Source organism: Lathamus discolor, chromosome 22 (genome assembly GCF_037157495.1).
Source record: "Lathamus discolor isolate bLatDis1 chromosome 22, bLatDis1.hap1, whole genome shotgun sequence".
In the NCBI taxonomy this organism is placed as follows: domain Eukaryota; kingdom Metazoa; phylum Chordata; class Aves; order Psittaciformes; family Psittacidae; genus Lathamus; species Lathamus discolor.
This window is the reverse complement of record NC_088905.1, coordinates 3,722,524-3,739,169: the sequence shown is the minus strand read 5'-3', so window position 1 is coordinate 3,739,169 and position 16,646 is coordinate 3,722,524. Positions and strand designations below refer to the sequence as shown.

The 16,646-nt window shown below is 40.6% G+C and overlaps 1 protein-coding gene across 1 annotated transcript; it reads left to right on the top strand.

Annotated features, from left to right (window-relative positions):
• Positions 1 to 1,771: 1,771 nt before the first annotated feature.
• Positions 1,772 to 16,093, top strand: BNIP3L (BCL2 interacting protein 3 like). The gene is made up of 6 exons (XM_065659199.1): positions 1,772 to 1,964; positions 7,264 to 7,450; positions 9,141 to 9,213; positions 10,958 to 11,061; positions 11,842 to 11,991; positions 13,306 to 16,093. Exons 1-6 carry the CDS (start codon positions 1,880 to 1,882, stop codon positions 13,352 to 13,354), a joined length of 648 nt encoding a protein of 215 aa, XP_065515271.1. The 5' UTR covers positions 1,772 to 1,879; the 3' UTR covers positions 13,355 to 16,093.
• Positions 16,094 to 16,646: the final 553 nt, after the last annotated feature.

The window sequence follows — 16,646 nt, the reverse complement described above, 5'->3', positions numbered from 1 at the left end:
GTGATGTCAAACGGAATGAGGTTACTAAAGATGATTTCTCAAGCTGTGAAGGTGAATTAAATAATCATCTGTGAGAAAGTTAGTCTTGTTGTTCGTTTTGTTAGAGGATGTGTGTGGAAAAGGAGGTTGGAAACACGAGAATTCCAGTAAAGGTTGTGCTAACTGCCATACCAAGTATCTACATGAAGTTGCTTGAGGAACTGACTCACTGAAATTAATAATTTAGAAGAACCTTGTTTTCTATATATGATCATTTCATGAAAGCGACTTAGAATACGTAATTGGTGCAGAAGTTACTCATGCTGTGATTGAAGAAACCTCAGCACGGTAAGGTGCATGATGAGAGATGTTTGCATCTCCCACTGCATTTGAAAGTCTCTTCCGTGGAAATTCAGTGTTATTCCCAGCCTCAGAACAGCAGCATGTGCATAAACACCTCGAGGTTACCTCTTCATTTTCATGCTGAAAGGAAACTGTGGCACACAATAATAATTTCACTTTTGTAGCTACTTTTGCATCCCGGAACAAGTCCCGTTTTGTTACAGATGCCATCTTCTCTTAAATGTCTGCCAAGAATTAAAAAACCTGCCATGCAAAAGGGTGGGTTGTCTGCTAAACCTATCATTTCAGATGGGTGTTAAAGACCATTAGTTCTTTCAGAGCATCATAACTGTATTTCATATGTATGCCATAGAATCAGCCAGGTTGGAAAAGACCTTTAAGGTCATTAAGTCCAACCTGCCTGCCAAGGCCACCACTAACCTGTGGCACTGAGGCCTCCTCTACACGGTGTGTGGACACCTGCAGGGCCGGTGCCTGCAGCCCTGCCCTGGGCAGCCTGTTCCAATGCCTGAGCACCCTCTGGGGCAGGAATTGTTCCTCAGCTCCATCTAAACCTGCCCTGGTGCAGCTGAGGCCGGTTCCTCTTGTCCCATCCCTTGTTCCTTGGGAGCAGAGCCCAGCCCCTCCTGGCTCCATCCTCCTGGCAGGCACTTGTAGAGACTGGTAAGGACACCCCGAGCCTTCTCTTCTGCAAACAACTGCAGTTCCTGGACCTACTAGTTGGCTTAAAACTCTCCTGAAGCACAAGCAAGACTGATGGGAGAGGTAAGAAGCGTTTGGAGACTCGTACCATTGTGCCATGCAGGTCTGACAGGTTACCTCACACCCACTGCGCTGAGGGAGGGGGATTCGCTGCGGTCTTTCGTGTGGAAGCATGTCTGAGCTGGAGGCTCGATGGGTACCGCAACAGAGGTTTGACAGCGCGGAGCTGTGCGAACGGATCTCGTCCCCTCTGGGAAAGGACCGGAGCCCTGGGGCTCAGCTTATAGAGGAGGCGAGGGAAGCGGCCGTCTCTCCTGAGAGGACAGCGCTGGCTGACAGTTCTACAGAGCACTGTGGGGAGGGCCGGCGCCTCCAGCGCCCGTGCCCCGGGGACCTCGGGTGCGTGAGGCGGGGACACCCGGCACCTCACGGCACCTCACGGCACCTCACGGCACCTCACGGCACCTCACGGCACCTCACGGCACCTCACGGCACCTCACGGCACCTCACGGCACCTCACGGCACCTCACGGCACCTCACGGCACCTCACGGCACCTCACGGCCCCTGCGGCGCTCCCGCCTCTCCCCTCATGGCCGGCCGGCGCACGCGCGGCGGCGGCGGCGGGACGTGCGCAGGTACGGCGAGCGCCATGGTGGGCGGCGCGTGCGCAGAAGGCGGAAGGCGGGAGCGGGGTGCTTCGCGCGTGCGCAGTGCGGGAGAGGCGGGGAGGGGAGGGAGGGGGGGTGGCCGGGCCCGGAGCGGAGTCCGGGGTTGTTGTTGTTGTCCCAGCCCCAGCGGCTCCTCAGTCACCTCAGCCACCGCTCCCGCGCCGCCATGTCCAGCCCTCAGGAGCCACCGCAGCACAACAACAACAACAACCCGCCGGCTGAGGGCACGCACACCGAGCCGGGCCTCAACAGTGAGTGCTGCCGCCGCTCGCCTCAGGGGTGGGGTGGGGGCCGTGGCCGGGAGGGGCAGCTCGCGGGCCGAGACCCCTTCTTCCACTTGCCCCCTTTCCGGGGCCGCGATTGGCGGAGGACGGGGCCTCGAGAGCCGCCGGGGCCAATCGGCGGCGGCGGGACGGGTGTAACTGGTGCGGCTGCCCCCGCCCGGGGGGCTGTGAGGAAAAGGCGGGCTGCGCGGCCTGAGGGAGCCCGGGGCGGGCGGCACTGCCTGAGGTGGCCCGGAGGGAAGCGGGGCTGGGAGCGGGGTGTCCGCGGAGCTCCGAGCGCGGAGGCAGCGGGACCGCCGGGTGCGGGCCTGGAAAGTGGAGGGAGCTCGGTGGAGGGGGCTGCGCGCCACAGATGAGGCGAGGACCGTGGCTGTCGGACCCCTTGGCCGCGCCGCTCCTCGCAGGAGGGCTGGCGACTGAGGCGGCAGCCGGTATGGCTGAGGCGAAATGGCCAAGGCAGCGCAGCCTTAGGAAGGAGCTAGCGCTGTGGCTCGCTGCGAGCCGAGGGGAGCAGGAGCAGGTTTGTTTCGTGGTTAAACTGAGTTTATTCGGTGGCTGGTGTTAACAGCTAAGATGGGGATACAGCAGGGTAGGGGGAGGAGCGTGACTGTGGGAATGAGTTTATTCAGTGGCTGAGTCAATACCACTGACGTGAGCTATTTTCCTCTATATCCGGCATCTATGTCAGCTGCTCTGCTGCATCCTTTTGTTCCTAGGATAACACTGGTAGGGCTGGTTTTTATGTAGGCTCTCATACTTACTTGGCAGATGCTTTTCCCTCGATTTAAACAGCTACTTCAGTGTGTCCTTTCATTTGTTTGTAATTATTAAGGATACTGCAGTTGGAGAGGTGAATAAATTGCATTAATGATTAACTGTTACCTTCGTGGTTTACAATGCAGTTTAACTGACCACGAAATATATTGGCTGGTTGATCTCCTGTAACTCAATGGGAATTGTATTGAAGAAGAATAAAGTGTGCCGATTTCGTAACATTGCTTTTGTGTTATGGTAATGCAACACCTTGTGATAAGGACAGCAGCTTACAGCAATGTTAGCCTGAGTCAAATAGATATTTTAGTAAATTATTCAGGGCTGTTAGCATACTGAAATACCAATTATGCTTAAAGTTGCGACATGCCCAGTGCCTAACTCAGTACTTTAGAAATCGTGAGCTTTGATGCTTCTATGTTCTAGTATTTCCTTTTTGTTTTCTGTTAACTTACTCAGTGAGATGTGTTAGTCTGCTGTAAGACAGGAGCAACAAGAGATGAGCGTTACTCTAAGCCTGTGCTGGATCTGCTCACATAAGTCTTACTGCTGGATCAGCGCGTAGAGGCTTAGCTAAATCGATGTGATTACTGAAGGTGATGAGTGCAAGGTATGAGAGGAAATACTCGATAGTCTGTGCTCTGAGAACAAAACAAATGCAACCTATCAGCTCCACATAGGCTTAGTGCCGCTTTCAGATGCTTAGCTGCTCCACAGTGCTTTGGTGTTTACAGGTATATTTTCTGCCATTACATAAACTTTTCAGTGAACTTTTTTCAAGCTGATGAGCTTAGACACTTACTGACTTGGTTCTGTATGACATTTGTGTGTGTTTAGGGCCTTTCATTCAAAGATTCAAAGTGCTTGAATCAAAGGTCAGGAGACTGGGAATAAAACTGGTAACTGAACCTGTGCTTGGTTGGGTCCTTAAAAAAAGGCATGTTTGCTGTGGGAATTCTAGATGCTTCCTGTAATTTAATTATTACAAAGCTCTGTTATATATTGACAAAAAGAAGAAATCCCACCTTAGGCAGGAACCCATCTAGCTCTGTCATGGAAAATGTGTTTAACAATTACTATTATGGGAATCCAAACAGCTTTCTGTTCTTTCATTATTTTTTAATGGTGTACTTCATTGTCAAAATGATATTTCTTAGTTTATTCAAGTTGACCATGGCTTAGACTTCGTGTGAGCTACTAGTTTGAATATTTTTATATATATATTAAAAATGTGTATATAGAATTTATGTATCGTCCTTGATATCTTCACCCCTACCACCCAAGTGAAATCACAGAATGAATAAACAAAATGAGACGGCTCTTCTTCCACCCTGCCTCCACACACCCCCCCCACCCCCCCATTTAGCTACTGTTGTTTAAACAGTCCATCAGTTATGGAAAAACATGTAATTAGAATCATTGTGTATCAGTTCATAGTGAAATAATTAGCCTTGGAGGATGGCCAAAATTGAAACAATTTTGGAGAAAAATACCATTCATATAAACAGTTGTGGGGTTGGTTTGTTTGTTCTGCCGAAGTGTGTGTGATGTCATTCGTGAAGCGAGGAAAATGCCTCCACATATCTAAATTTTCCCACTCTTAATTCTACTATATTTCCCATTTTACTGTCAAGTAGAAATATAATTATATTTAATATACTCAAAATTTCTCATGTGGGTGGTTAATGTAAGTTCCTTAGTTGTAGAAAAACCTTCGGGTAAAAACCACTCTCTATTACTTGGGTAGTTTATTCTCACATGCATTCCTGTGCATTTTATATTCCTGTGTTGTCTTTTCAAAGAAGCAGAGATTTCTGTCCCTCTAATCAGTCTTTGAAACTGCATGGGCTCTCTGGCTCCTTCTTCCAAACCGGTTGTGACTGCCTGTGGGAGTATGTAGCATGTTTTAGCTTGATGTCAGATTGTGTTTCATTGGATGTATTTTGACTCATTAAAAGTGAGGTCAGATGGAGAACGTGCCTCTTGCCATGTAAACTGCTGCTCAACTTGTTGGGACTCTTTACTCACAGTTTGAGTGTGCTTCCTAGTATGGCCACAACACGTTTTAGATAAATGCTAAGTTTTGTCAGACCAGATAAACATTAATAAAGATTTTATTTGTGCATAATCTTAGGTGCTGTGGAGGTGTCTTTAGTAGCTGCATACTAGAGCAACCAGTTTTGATAATCTTCTGCTGGGTTTCCATTGTGATGTCAGAGGAGGACATCCCCCTGCAACTTTGCCCTCTGTTCTTTTCACATTGTTTGTCACTCACTGCTGATTTTTTTTTTTTTTTTTTGTAATAGGTGTCTTTGTAGATCCTGAGCATTTTAATTCTCCCAGGAGATGCTTACACTTTCCAAAGTGGAAGCATTCTGGTCTGTCTTCTAACTGCGCTTGCCACATGATTTTCTGCAGGTGTGGCCTCTTGATGTGAAGGTGTTACCACAAGGCAGATCTGTCTTCCTGATGTAGTTCTTGCAGCAGTTTTTTATTTAGAAATTAGACACCAGCACTTATGATAAATCTGAAATAATACAGTCTGTGACTTGTGCTGACTGTTCTGAGCAAAGGCTGCCTTCTCCCAGTTAACACTTGATTATCTGAGAAGATACATAGTACAGAGTTTGTGTACATCGTGTGATTGTGCACACCCTAAATACCTTGTTTGTGAATATAGCTTGGGGAAACCAGACTTTTAAACCACCTGTACTCTTAAAGAGTATGATGCTTCCCTGGTCATCAGTATAATGGTGTAGTTAATAGTTGGTACTAACTCTATTTCTGTTTCAGCTTCACAAAATCAAGTTGGAAGTAGGTGAACTTGTTGTGACATACATCCCTTCCTGTGTCTCTATGTTCCCAGAGCCAAAACTTTGCTATAAAAAAAAAAAAAAAAAAAAGTGCAGGCACTCTAAAGTGCATGTCGGAAGTCAAGAAATCAGTGTTACAATTTAGAATCTGTGCAAATAATGTTTATGAAGTAGTTTCAACATTTGCTTTTGTGTCTTTAGGCTTTCTTTTTTTTGTTGAATATTTTTACCTCTCTGATGAGGATGTCAGAACACCAGAAAATAAACCAACCCAACACAAACTGAAAACTTCATGGGGCGTAAATTAAATTACACAGGAATTGTGATGACAGTACATCTGACTGACAGTGGGAAATCATGTTGCATTGAAAACAGTATGCTTTTGAGAAGTTGGAGATCTTTCCTTCCATAATAATGGCTAGTAGAGTGGCTGTATGGCCAAATGATTCTTGATACATGTCTTGATGAGAAGACTGCAGTTACAGTTGGATATGGAGTGCATTTAAATATTTGGAACAGATAGAATAGACTTCTACTGCTCTGTCTTTACCTCATGGTATTAAATAACATGTTTACAAATTAATGTTTTCGAAACCTCTTTGTTTCCAATTGAAACGTGTCACTACTGAACATACCGGTAAATACTGTTTTGCATTTTGTTAATATGCACATAAAATGTAAGCAAAGACATTTAAAACCAAAAGTCAAAATCCTCAACCTAACCACAGAGTATGTGAACTTCTTGGCAGCCACTTTTATCATTCAGGATACACTCTTCCTCTTTTGTCAAATCACAGTGCACATGTGGAAATCCCATGGCCATAACTACGAAAAAAAAGGGGGGGACGACGACAACGACATGCCAGTAAATCTCAACTTGTAGGCTATAGAGCTGTCCCTAAGGAAATTAAAAGAAGGGAGATGAGAAGAGGCTGAAATAATGGCATTGAAATTATTAACTGTTATTACATGTGAGAGCTCTGCATTTCTCCTACTACTCAGTTCTTCATTTTGGCTTCTTAGCAATGAAATCTTTTAATCCAGCTCTAATGAAATGCACATCAGCATGGTACTTCAGCTCTGTCAGGAAACATAATGCCTGCTTCAGGCATCTGATGGTTTGAGTTGTGGTGGGATAGGAGAGGTGGGAGATGTTTGTTAGAGGGCCAGGGCTGAGAAAGTTGAGTGAGGGTTGAGAATGGCAGCCCACCTGATGTGTGTGAAAATCAGGGCTTGATTTGAGGCCTTTGGAAGTAGAGGGAAGAAGGAGAATTATGAAATGGCAGGTGAGGAGTTGTATAGTTGGGCACTAGCACTTGAAAATGTTGTTTCAAAAAGGAATGTAGAGCAGGGAAGCGGGTGACTAGTGTAATGGAGTGATACATAGGTAATTGAAGCTTCAAACTGCAAAGAGAAACATGGCCTATGGAAGTATTAATATTTGAGGAGAGAGGGGGCATATTTGACTAGCTTTGGAGGTAGGTAGCAACAAAGTATAACTTTTTAGGGGTGTTTTTGCTGATGAAAGAAGAAGAAATATGTTGCTGCTGCCTGCAGTACATGTTTATTAGTTTTCTCCCATTAGCAGTGTATGTTATCAGAATTCACCATGTTTGTTTCTGTGTGTAATTGATAAACTTGAGATGGGTTTTTAATGAAGTGGTGTCTGGCTGGCCCAACAGGTTCCTGGGTGGAGTTACAGATGAACGGCAATGGCAATAGCAACGATAATGGCAATGGGAAAAACGGAGGTCTGGAACATGTCCCTTCATCATCCTCCATCCACAATGGAGACATGGAAAAAATTCTCCTGGACGCCCAGCATGAATCAGGACAGAGCAGTTCGAGAGGTAGTTCCCACTGTGACAGGTAAAGAAATGTTTGCTGTCCTGCCTGCAGTTTATAGCAGGATTTTATCCTGTAGATGTTAACGGGGACATAAAGCTCTTTCTCAGGCTTAAGTTTGTTATGCGCCAGGATTTGGAGTACTTGCTGGCTTGTGATAACTGGTTATTAAATAAGACATCTGATTTGGAAAGTTGATCGTTGCTACACAGAAAGCTGAGGAATCCAGGAGCTGGAAAGTCACCTCAACACAACAGTTAAATTTCACGTTGTCATAAATCACGTGGTGTAAAAAATACCTAATTTTATTGGCTTTATGTTTAGTCAAACGTACTAAAATGTATCACTGGATTTAACAGAAAAAGAGATCCTCAGAATTTGTACTTGTTTGATTTCAGTGTTCTGCTTTTTATCCTTTGAAGGCAAAATATTTCTTACCTAACAATATAATTCTTCAAGGCATATGTGAGCATTATGATACTCTTCTATGTTCATTAGACCTTTTTTCTAGGAAATTTTGGGGCAGTTTGGAAATCCTTGGGCAGTTTTTAGATACAATTTTAACTGTCCTTCTGCTTGTGCCTGCCTTGGTTTTGCTGGGCGAATGCAGTTTAACTGTCATGTCTACTAAGTAGCCTACATAAGTAGTTGATAGATATAAAAGCTATTTAAAATCAGTTAGGCCCGATTTAATGACTGAATGTAGTACACTGTTTGAAAATAATCCATAGGAGTATTTAAAATAGAATGGTTACATTTATAGAAAACAAAATTTGCTACATCTATGTTGCTAAGAAACAAGCTGTCAGAGCTGTCACCAGTAGACTGCTTTCCAGTTCAGGAACGTTTGCTAGATGATGGTTGTATAGCTTCTTTTACTAGCAGAGGATTTTCAGTTATTACCCACATATTAAGTGAATGAAGGCAGATTTCTTTTTTATCTTTTAAACTTACGTTTCCACTTGTTAACTTTTGGGTAATTCTTTTCCCCTTTGAACAGTTGAAGTACCGTTCAAGGAACACTTTGCATTCTGTTCACAGAGTAAATTGCTCTGAAATGTGGTGGTTTGGGTTCTCTTTTTCTTATTTCTAAAATACGTCTTTTTTTATAAAAGCTTAAGTCGGGTTAAAAAGGTGCCTTTAGCATTTTAATGAGGCACCTGTACTGGTGCATCATGCTGCATTTTGTACTGTTCATTACTTGAGTTCTCTGGGGTTTGGTCAGTTGAGGTGCAATAGTTGATTAATTTCTCAAGTAGGGTACTGAATGTTTAATACTCAAAGTGAGGCTAACAAGGAATATATATTCTTGCCAAGCATTAAAAGGTTTTTTTCATATGTGATATTTCTGCTTGGAGTGATACAAAAAGAGGTATAATTCACAATGCTGGCAGTGTTACCTAAAAGAAATAAGGGATCTGAAGATTTTGTGTGCCAGATTGTGGTCAATGCTTTCTTTGCTTTAGTGGGAGGTGGGTCGAGCTGGTTGAGAAAGGTAGGATTATAAACGGGGGGAGAAAATGAAGAGATGAGAGAGTTTAGAAGACTTTTTAATACTGATACGTTTGATCTGAAGGGTGGTCTGTACCTCACAGGAATCGTGTGCAAAAAGTGCATGTGGAAATGATTCAGATGAGATGCTGTTTATATTAACGATTCTTTAGGTGACAGTGTATTATGACAAAATGACATAACAAAATCAATTTCTCTTTAGCCCTTCACCTCAAGAAGATGGACAGATAACTTTTGATGTGGAAATGCACACAAGTAAAGACAGTAGTTCTCAGGTATTTTCTTTATTAACCTTTAAAATACATGAATTTAAAAAAAAGTTGTGGATATTGTATACAGATCATGTGTTTGTATAAATCGGCATTGGGAATACTTGAGGGGTAGAGCAAGCTCTATTGTGTCTAAAGTTTTAAAATGTTATCTATCTTATGTGTCAAGAAATTCATTGCACAGTTTGATAGCAAATTTTGTTTTTCATTCTGAGACACTAACCTTGGCTGTTAGCTGCAGGACAAGCAAATGAATTTTATAAGCCTTATTTAATCAAAATTTGGAGATGTACCTTAGTCATTTGAGTAATGCTGTTATGCTGTTTACTTGGCTTGTACTTTATTCTTGCAGGTTTTAAGTCAGCCTTTTATTAGAAATTAGAAATATAGTACCTTTTTGTAAAAAGTAATTTTTAGTGAATAGTAAATAATTTCTGTGCAGCCAAGGTTATGTTAGTTTAAATTATCTTAAGGAGTTAAATGAAATTAAAACACACTTCAGAATGATTATTTTTAGCCATGGGGCAGGGTTAGTAAACTTTATTTAGGCTTACATTTTGTATTGACTTGTAGAGATTAATAGCTTTGAAGTGAGGGGAAAAATGAGGCTCTGTCTCTAAAGCTGAGAATTGCTCTGCTTAGTAGCAATCATATTATTGTCCAGCACTGTTTGCAGTGCATCTATCAAACCTGTTTTCTTTGAAATGTTTATATTTCTGCACAGGATTTTAGAGGGTTCAGTTTATTGCTCTACAGATACTCAGCTCACATGATAGTGAGTAATTGCCATAATACAAACTGAGAGGAGACTAATGCTGAGCTCTTAGTTTTATCATTTAATAGAATTTGCTGTCCTCAGCAGTATAAATAAAAAGCATTCCTGGAAGAATGAAACCTTGCATTTAATTTTGTCAAAGACCTGGCTGAACAGTAGGACTATTTTAGCTCTGCCCTGTAGAGCCACAAGGATTTGAGTGAAGTTGGTGGTCTTTTGTGACTGTCATATTTGATGACTTCTGGGTTTGGTATGGCTTTTGCTTTAATGTTAGGTGGTCTATTTTACTAAGGGTAGATCAGGAAATTGCTTTAATGCAAAGGAGGAGTTTGCACGAAAGTCAGTGGCATTTTCTCGTCTATTTTATTTTTTCCTGTGGTAACACTTGAATCTAATAATGTAACATTAAATCTTTGGATCAAGACAACTAGTAGCTGTGTCGTGAGTGCTTGCCTTTCCCTGCTCCACCTGGGATGCAACTGGTAGAAGCTGCTAGTTGCAAGTAATATAAATTTTAAACAGCTAGTAACACATTTAAAGTAAAAATACTGTTTCTAAATCCTTTTATTTGGCTGTCTTTCTGTGCTTTAGCCACACTCCGTATGCTTTAAATCAAATGCCATCAACTGCAAGTTTTTGCCATTTGTGAAAACATAAATACTTTTTACATAATGCTGGTTTATTGCATTTAAGATTTAAAGAATATTTTTATTTTTGTTAAAACCCAAGTAACTTGCAATGATTTGGAAGTCCTGCATGTAGAAATAATGTTTGTGTTATACTGACTTGTGCACATTCTCCTGTTAGCATAATAAAATCTCTTCTAAATAATCAGTAGCCCAACAACACTTTCTTGTTTATCAGGTGCCACCATTTGGTGCTTATCATTTTAGCACTGTTGTTGTTGCTCTCGGTTTAACACCATAAAGAGGAGCTAATTGAATGTTACAAGGCTTGTCCCATGTGTATTTTCAGTCTGAAGAAGAAGCAGTAGAAGGAGAGAAAGAATTGGAAGTTTTGAAGAAGAGTGCTGACTGGGTGTCAGACTGGTCAAGTAGGCCTGAAAACATTCCTCCCAAGTAAGTTAAGCACTATTTTAATGAATGTTTTTACATGAAAGAGAGAAGAATCGTAAGTTGCATGGAATTACTCTGGCTCTCCAAATAAGATCATACTGGAAAAAGATTTCTCTTTTGGGAGGCTACAAAGTCAAAACAATGAAGTGTGGAAATCTTAATAGCAACAGAATTATATTTTTATTAAAAGTAGTATCAATCCACAGCAAGCTGAGTAAACCTTTTGTTAGGGTTTCTTGACAAAATTATAATTACTGGAAGAGCTGGGGACTTGGAGTTGGTATTCATGGCATTTAGTTTGGCTTATTGAATGGAATAGTTTTGAGCAAGTCTCCTAAATTCTTGTACCTTTTTTTCTTTCTATGTAAAATATGTAATGTTCATCTACGGAAGGGGAAACGTTGAGATCCTTGAATGCAAAGCATTTTTATTAAAATAGAGGATGCTGTCTAAATCTGGCAGACTTCTGTCTGTTTGGAACAAAAAATGAGGCTCTTGCTAACAAATCACATCCTGAAATTCTCGGACCTACCTCTCTCTCTTCAGCTACTGCTCCCCTTGTCTCTGTACTGTCTGTGTAAGTGGTCTCTCCACAATCCCTCCTACTATTCTCTTTGGTCCCTTACTTCATGTAAGGGATCTTTAGCTTGTTGTACTTAAAAAAAAAAATGTTCCTACAGAGATCTGTGCATTTGTGTGCAAAAAAAAAAAAAAAAGGAAAGAAACAGAAGTCTTACTGAATTTCTCCCCCCCCCCCCCCCCCCCTTTTCCCTCTTCTTTCAGGGAATTTCATTTCAGACATCCCAAACGTTCAGTGTCTTTAAGTATGAGAAAAAGTGGAGCAATGAAAAAAGGTGGCATTTTCTCTGCAGAATTTCTTAAGGTTTTCATTCCATCTCTGTTCATATCTCATGTTTTGGCTTTGGGACTAGGGTAAGTATTAACCTAATTCCCACTTTAACTTTTGCATCTGGCTTTGCTTTGCCACTTGTACGCCAGGTACCTGCTGAAAAGGGCTTTAGCTAGAATATTTATGTTGTTGCACCTTGCTCAAGATAGATGTAGTACATTTTTTGAAATGCAGGAAAACATTGCAGCAATTAAAACATTTCAGCCATTAAAGCATTTTATTTCCACAGTAGATCAAATTTCTTGTGTCGACAATGCATGGATTATCATGAATTTGCAAATACCCTTTGCAGTTATAACATGTGCCGTTTGATTATCCATGTGTTACATGCTTCAGGTCATAATGTAGAGAGAGTAAGAATAAAAGTAAATGGAAAACTGCTGTAACTTCTACTAACCATTGCAAAACCATATTGTACAAATACTGATGTTGAAGTTCTCTGTGTATGGCACATACTCTGTTATTTTCAGTGTCTAATGCTGCAATTGTGTGATATTACTGAAAGTCAGAGTTTGGATACTTAAAAGAAAGGTGCATGAAATACTGCATGTGTCCTGCAAGATCAGCTACGACTGCTCAGCACTGCTTTCGTTGCCTGCATAATCCAAAATAATCTCTCCGCTTGCTTAATCCTTGTGTTATGTTTGTTCATTTTATGCCCTTCTATCATGGGGCAAAGACATGTTCTCAAAATATGGTTTTGTATAGCTTCATATTTGTTTTTCAGAGTGTAACTCCAGTGTCTCTTTAAATTCCTATAAACCTTTGAATAAGTTAGGAGGGTAGAATATATGAGAATATATTGTAAGATATTTGTACTACAGCAACATTGTGTATTTCCACAGTGAATTAATTTGTGCCTGAATTTATTAGAGGTCAGTGTTTGCGTAGCTCCTCAGTGCTTTAATGCTCACACCCTCCCTTTGTAAGCAGTAGTTTATTGTGTAGATCTTCAGTGCTCAGTGTTGTAAAGCTCACCTCCTCCCTTTATAGGCAGTACTTTATTTGTTTTATTGTAATAATCCAGGAGTGTTGCTTGGCTCCTCAGGAGTACCTGTGTCAGGTACTCCACAGACACAACACAAGCTTTTGGACTGGGGTTTTCAAATGAGCTTGGGACTGGAAGAAACTTGCTTTTACTGAATGTTGATAGCATCAGTGCTTCTAGGCTCACCTGAAAATCTCACTCCTTAGGTAATTTTACAGAAATGAAGTGTCGTCCTTGGAAGAATCTCATCAGACTTAGTGAAAGACAGACTAGCTGAGTGCGTGCAAACTGTTTGGAAAACAGGGAATATCTCTGTGAAATACGATATGCCTTATACTTTTTATTTCAGCATCTACATTGGAAAACGACTGACCACACCTTCAGCCAGCACTTATTGAAAGATGGAGTGCAAAACCTGGAAATCCACGTGACCTGTGAAGGTGTTACTGTCTCATTTAGTACATTTGACTTGAGACCATTTTAAGCATGACCTTGACTTCACCCTTTCCTTACATATCCAGGTTTTTGCTAACTCTGGAATTCAGTATTGTGTTGGAACTCTGTTGAGGTGTTTCGCTATCTACATTCTTTCCCTCTCTCCTCCCATTCCCCTGCCTCTTGGCCTGCAAGACACGTCAGAGTTGCTGAACGGAGTTTACAACTGTCTATATGTTGCAAGGGCTTCTCTCAATGCAAAATGCCACCAGCAAGTTTAATTTTATCAGTGATGCTGTTGCCTCCTTAGTGCAACCTGACTTAAATTGCAGTTGTGCATGGTATAAATGTTGACTGTATAATGGTGATAAAATTAACAGGCTCTTTGAAAGAAAATTATTGATTGGAGTAAGAATGAATTTTTCTTTGGGAAGAGGAACCCAAGATGGTTGTGAAATAAACTAAGAAATCACTGGCAATAAAAAACAGTTTAAATCAGCTTTTGGGGGAATTTACTTGGCCCTTCGTATTGGCTAACACCATTTGATTTGCAGGAGGCAAAGACTGCATAAATTTTAAAGTAGGATGCCTAAATCCATCAGCATATTTTAATATTAGGTAATTGTTGTAATCTTGTCTTTTCTATGAAGTCAGCTCCTTGTTCCTTGTAGGAGAACCTATCTGATGCCTAGAAAATATTAGAGAAATTGCATTGTTTGCATGTGAAGAAGCTTTTCTTTTCCTTACCTGTTTTCTTAAGGGAAAATCTGAAATGTGAAAATTTTCCTTTTAAAAGTAGTTTTAAATTAAGGAAAAACCCAAGAGCTGTAGGTGTAGTTAGACTGTGTAAAAGGATATGATTCTGTTTGTTGTGGAACCATTTACAATTAGGATGATAGGGCAGTTTCAGAAAGCAAAGCATTTGACTGATCTTTAAGGGGGACAATCTTGCAAGAGTGTAAAGATTCAGAAGCTGTCAAACTCTGAAATGTCTTCTGCAAAGGAGTTTTCAATATTCCTCTCTCATTGTTTACTGTACAATCTCCTTTGGGGATACATGGAATCTGAAAGTCACTCGTGGTGTCTCATGTTAGATAGACTCTTCTCACTAATGTTGTTGAACTTTTATCTTAGGGAACATTAAGCCTTGTCCTCCTTCAGTGACACTTCTTTTCAAAATGTGAAGCTTTAGTACCAAATTGTTACAAAGCATTGGGACAGTCATGTCCTTAAATAGATTTTATTGGATTTCAGAACATGTAGCATGACTCTGAAGGATAGAATACTCTTTTTTTTTATATATATATGAATATATAAAAAATATGATATAGACTTTAATACTAAGTATTTAGGGAACCAATGCTAATTTTAAGACTAGCAAAAATCTCATTTAAGTAAAAACTTTAATAGGCTGACTTGTAGAAGATAAGAAAACATAGTCAGCCAGTTCGGAGAGAACAGCTACATAGAATTATTTGCTTGCATCAGACTATAAAAAGTTGATGATTTGAACTAGCAGTGATAGCTTGAAACAGTTGATGCGTAGAAGTTAAATCCCCATTGAGATCTGGGTTTTAGTTAGCTCCCAGAAAGCAAAAAAAGTGAAGTATAAATCCACTGCTAAGCTCTATATTTATTTTTATTCTCTTCTTCTGAATGCTGTTACAGAATGCTTTCAGGGTGAAAGGGGCAGCCTATCAACAAATCCTCTTGAAGACATCTGCTTTTCTTCTTCTAAGTGGCACTTGAGTTGCCTACAGTGGCATATTGGTTTCAAGTGTGGATATTGGATTTCACCCAAAGGTGGGGGAGGGAAGGGGGAAGTGGTGAAGGGTGTTTTAGCATTGAGTACATAATTTTACAGACCTAAAACCCGAGGGGATGGGAGAAAGGCTGAAACACTTTTAGTTCTAATTATAGCACCTTGTTTTGTATGGAAATTGGAGTAACAGAAAAATAGATTTTTACCAAGTAGGGACTACTTTTTAATAAGAGAAAAATTTACCCCTTTCTAAATTAAAAGGTAATTCTTCAGAATATTTAGTAAATACTATTGCAAGCTTGTGGCTAGAGTATCAACACAACTTATGCTATTTGAAGGAGCCATGAAGTCAAATTTGTGAAAACTACAGGTGAGGAATGGATACATGATCACTGTAACACTTGCTATGATACAATGCAGTATTTATTGATACCCTACTATAAGCTTCGGCTAAAAGTCTACAACTTCTAGTTTTACAATGAACAGAAACAGATTGCTGTATAATTTGAAAAGGGGTTTCAACTATTGCTAGTTGAAGTTTTGTTAAGACAAGTGTTGTTTAAAAAGCTTTATACCTGTTTACAGTTTTGGAAACACAGACGTAAGCTTCATTTTTCTTACATTCAGTGAAAACTGGCCTAGAATATTTGTAAATAGTATCAAGAAAAACAAATGCATAAACTCGCACATGAAAACCGCAGCAGGCAAACATAACTGCAGCAAATGCATCTTTACTTACTGGTTTCAAAAGTGCAAGCTGAAGATTGTTAGAAATTCGACTTTTTTAATTGACGTTTGTTGAACTATTGGAGTTAACTGAGCCAAAGTGATTATGCATTCTTCATAAATTAGTTAGCACTTTGTAACATTATATACAGTTTACAGTACATGTATAAGTTGTAGCTTATAAACATTTTGTGCCATTAAAGCTCTCACAAAACTGGTTGTCTGAAATTACTTCATACTGCGCCTCTCTTTCTTCTGTTTTCTTGGTTTTACAGGACTGTTCTGTGTAGTGCTTTATGGAACTGTTGTGTTCTGGGTTAAATGAACATTGAAGCTGCTGTGTATAGGCTGTACTCATTTCTTTTGCAAGATTGCTTGGGGTTGGTTTTTAGTGACTTGGGCTTATGCGCTTCTTTTCCTGAAGCGCTTCATACAAACATTTCCATTGTCAGCATTGTCCATCTGTGCCGAGTCCTCCAGCACGTTGTCCAGGAGAACTTCTAAAGCAAAGTAATATAGTGGCATATGAAATGTAAAGTAGAATTTATGAGATTGTGTGTGTAATTAGTCAGCTCTGTTGTACACCTTGTATTTCTCTTCTGTTTACTAATTCTGTTGCAGACTAAAGAATAAGGGAGATCAACCCTGATTGTTAATCTGTCTCTGTAGTCTTGCTTCAAGAGCACTGGTCATTTCTGGGAGTACCATGTGGAGAGTTATTTGTTCTAAGTGTAAAATGTCATCACTCTGATATTGTTACTGCCCAT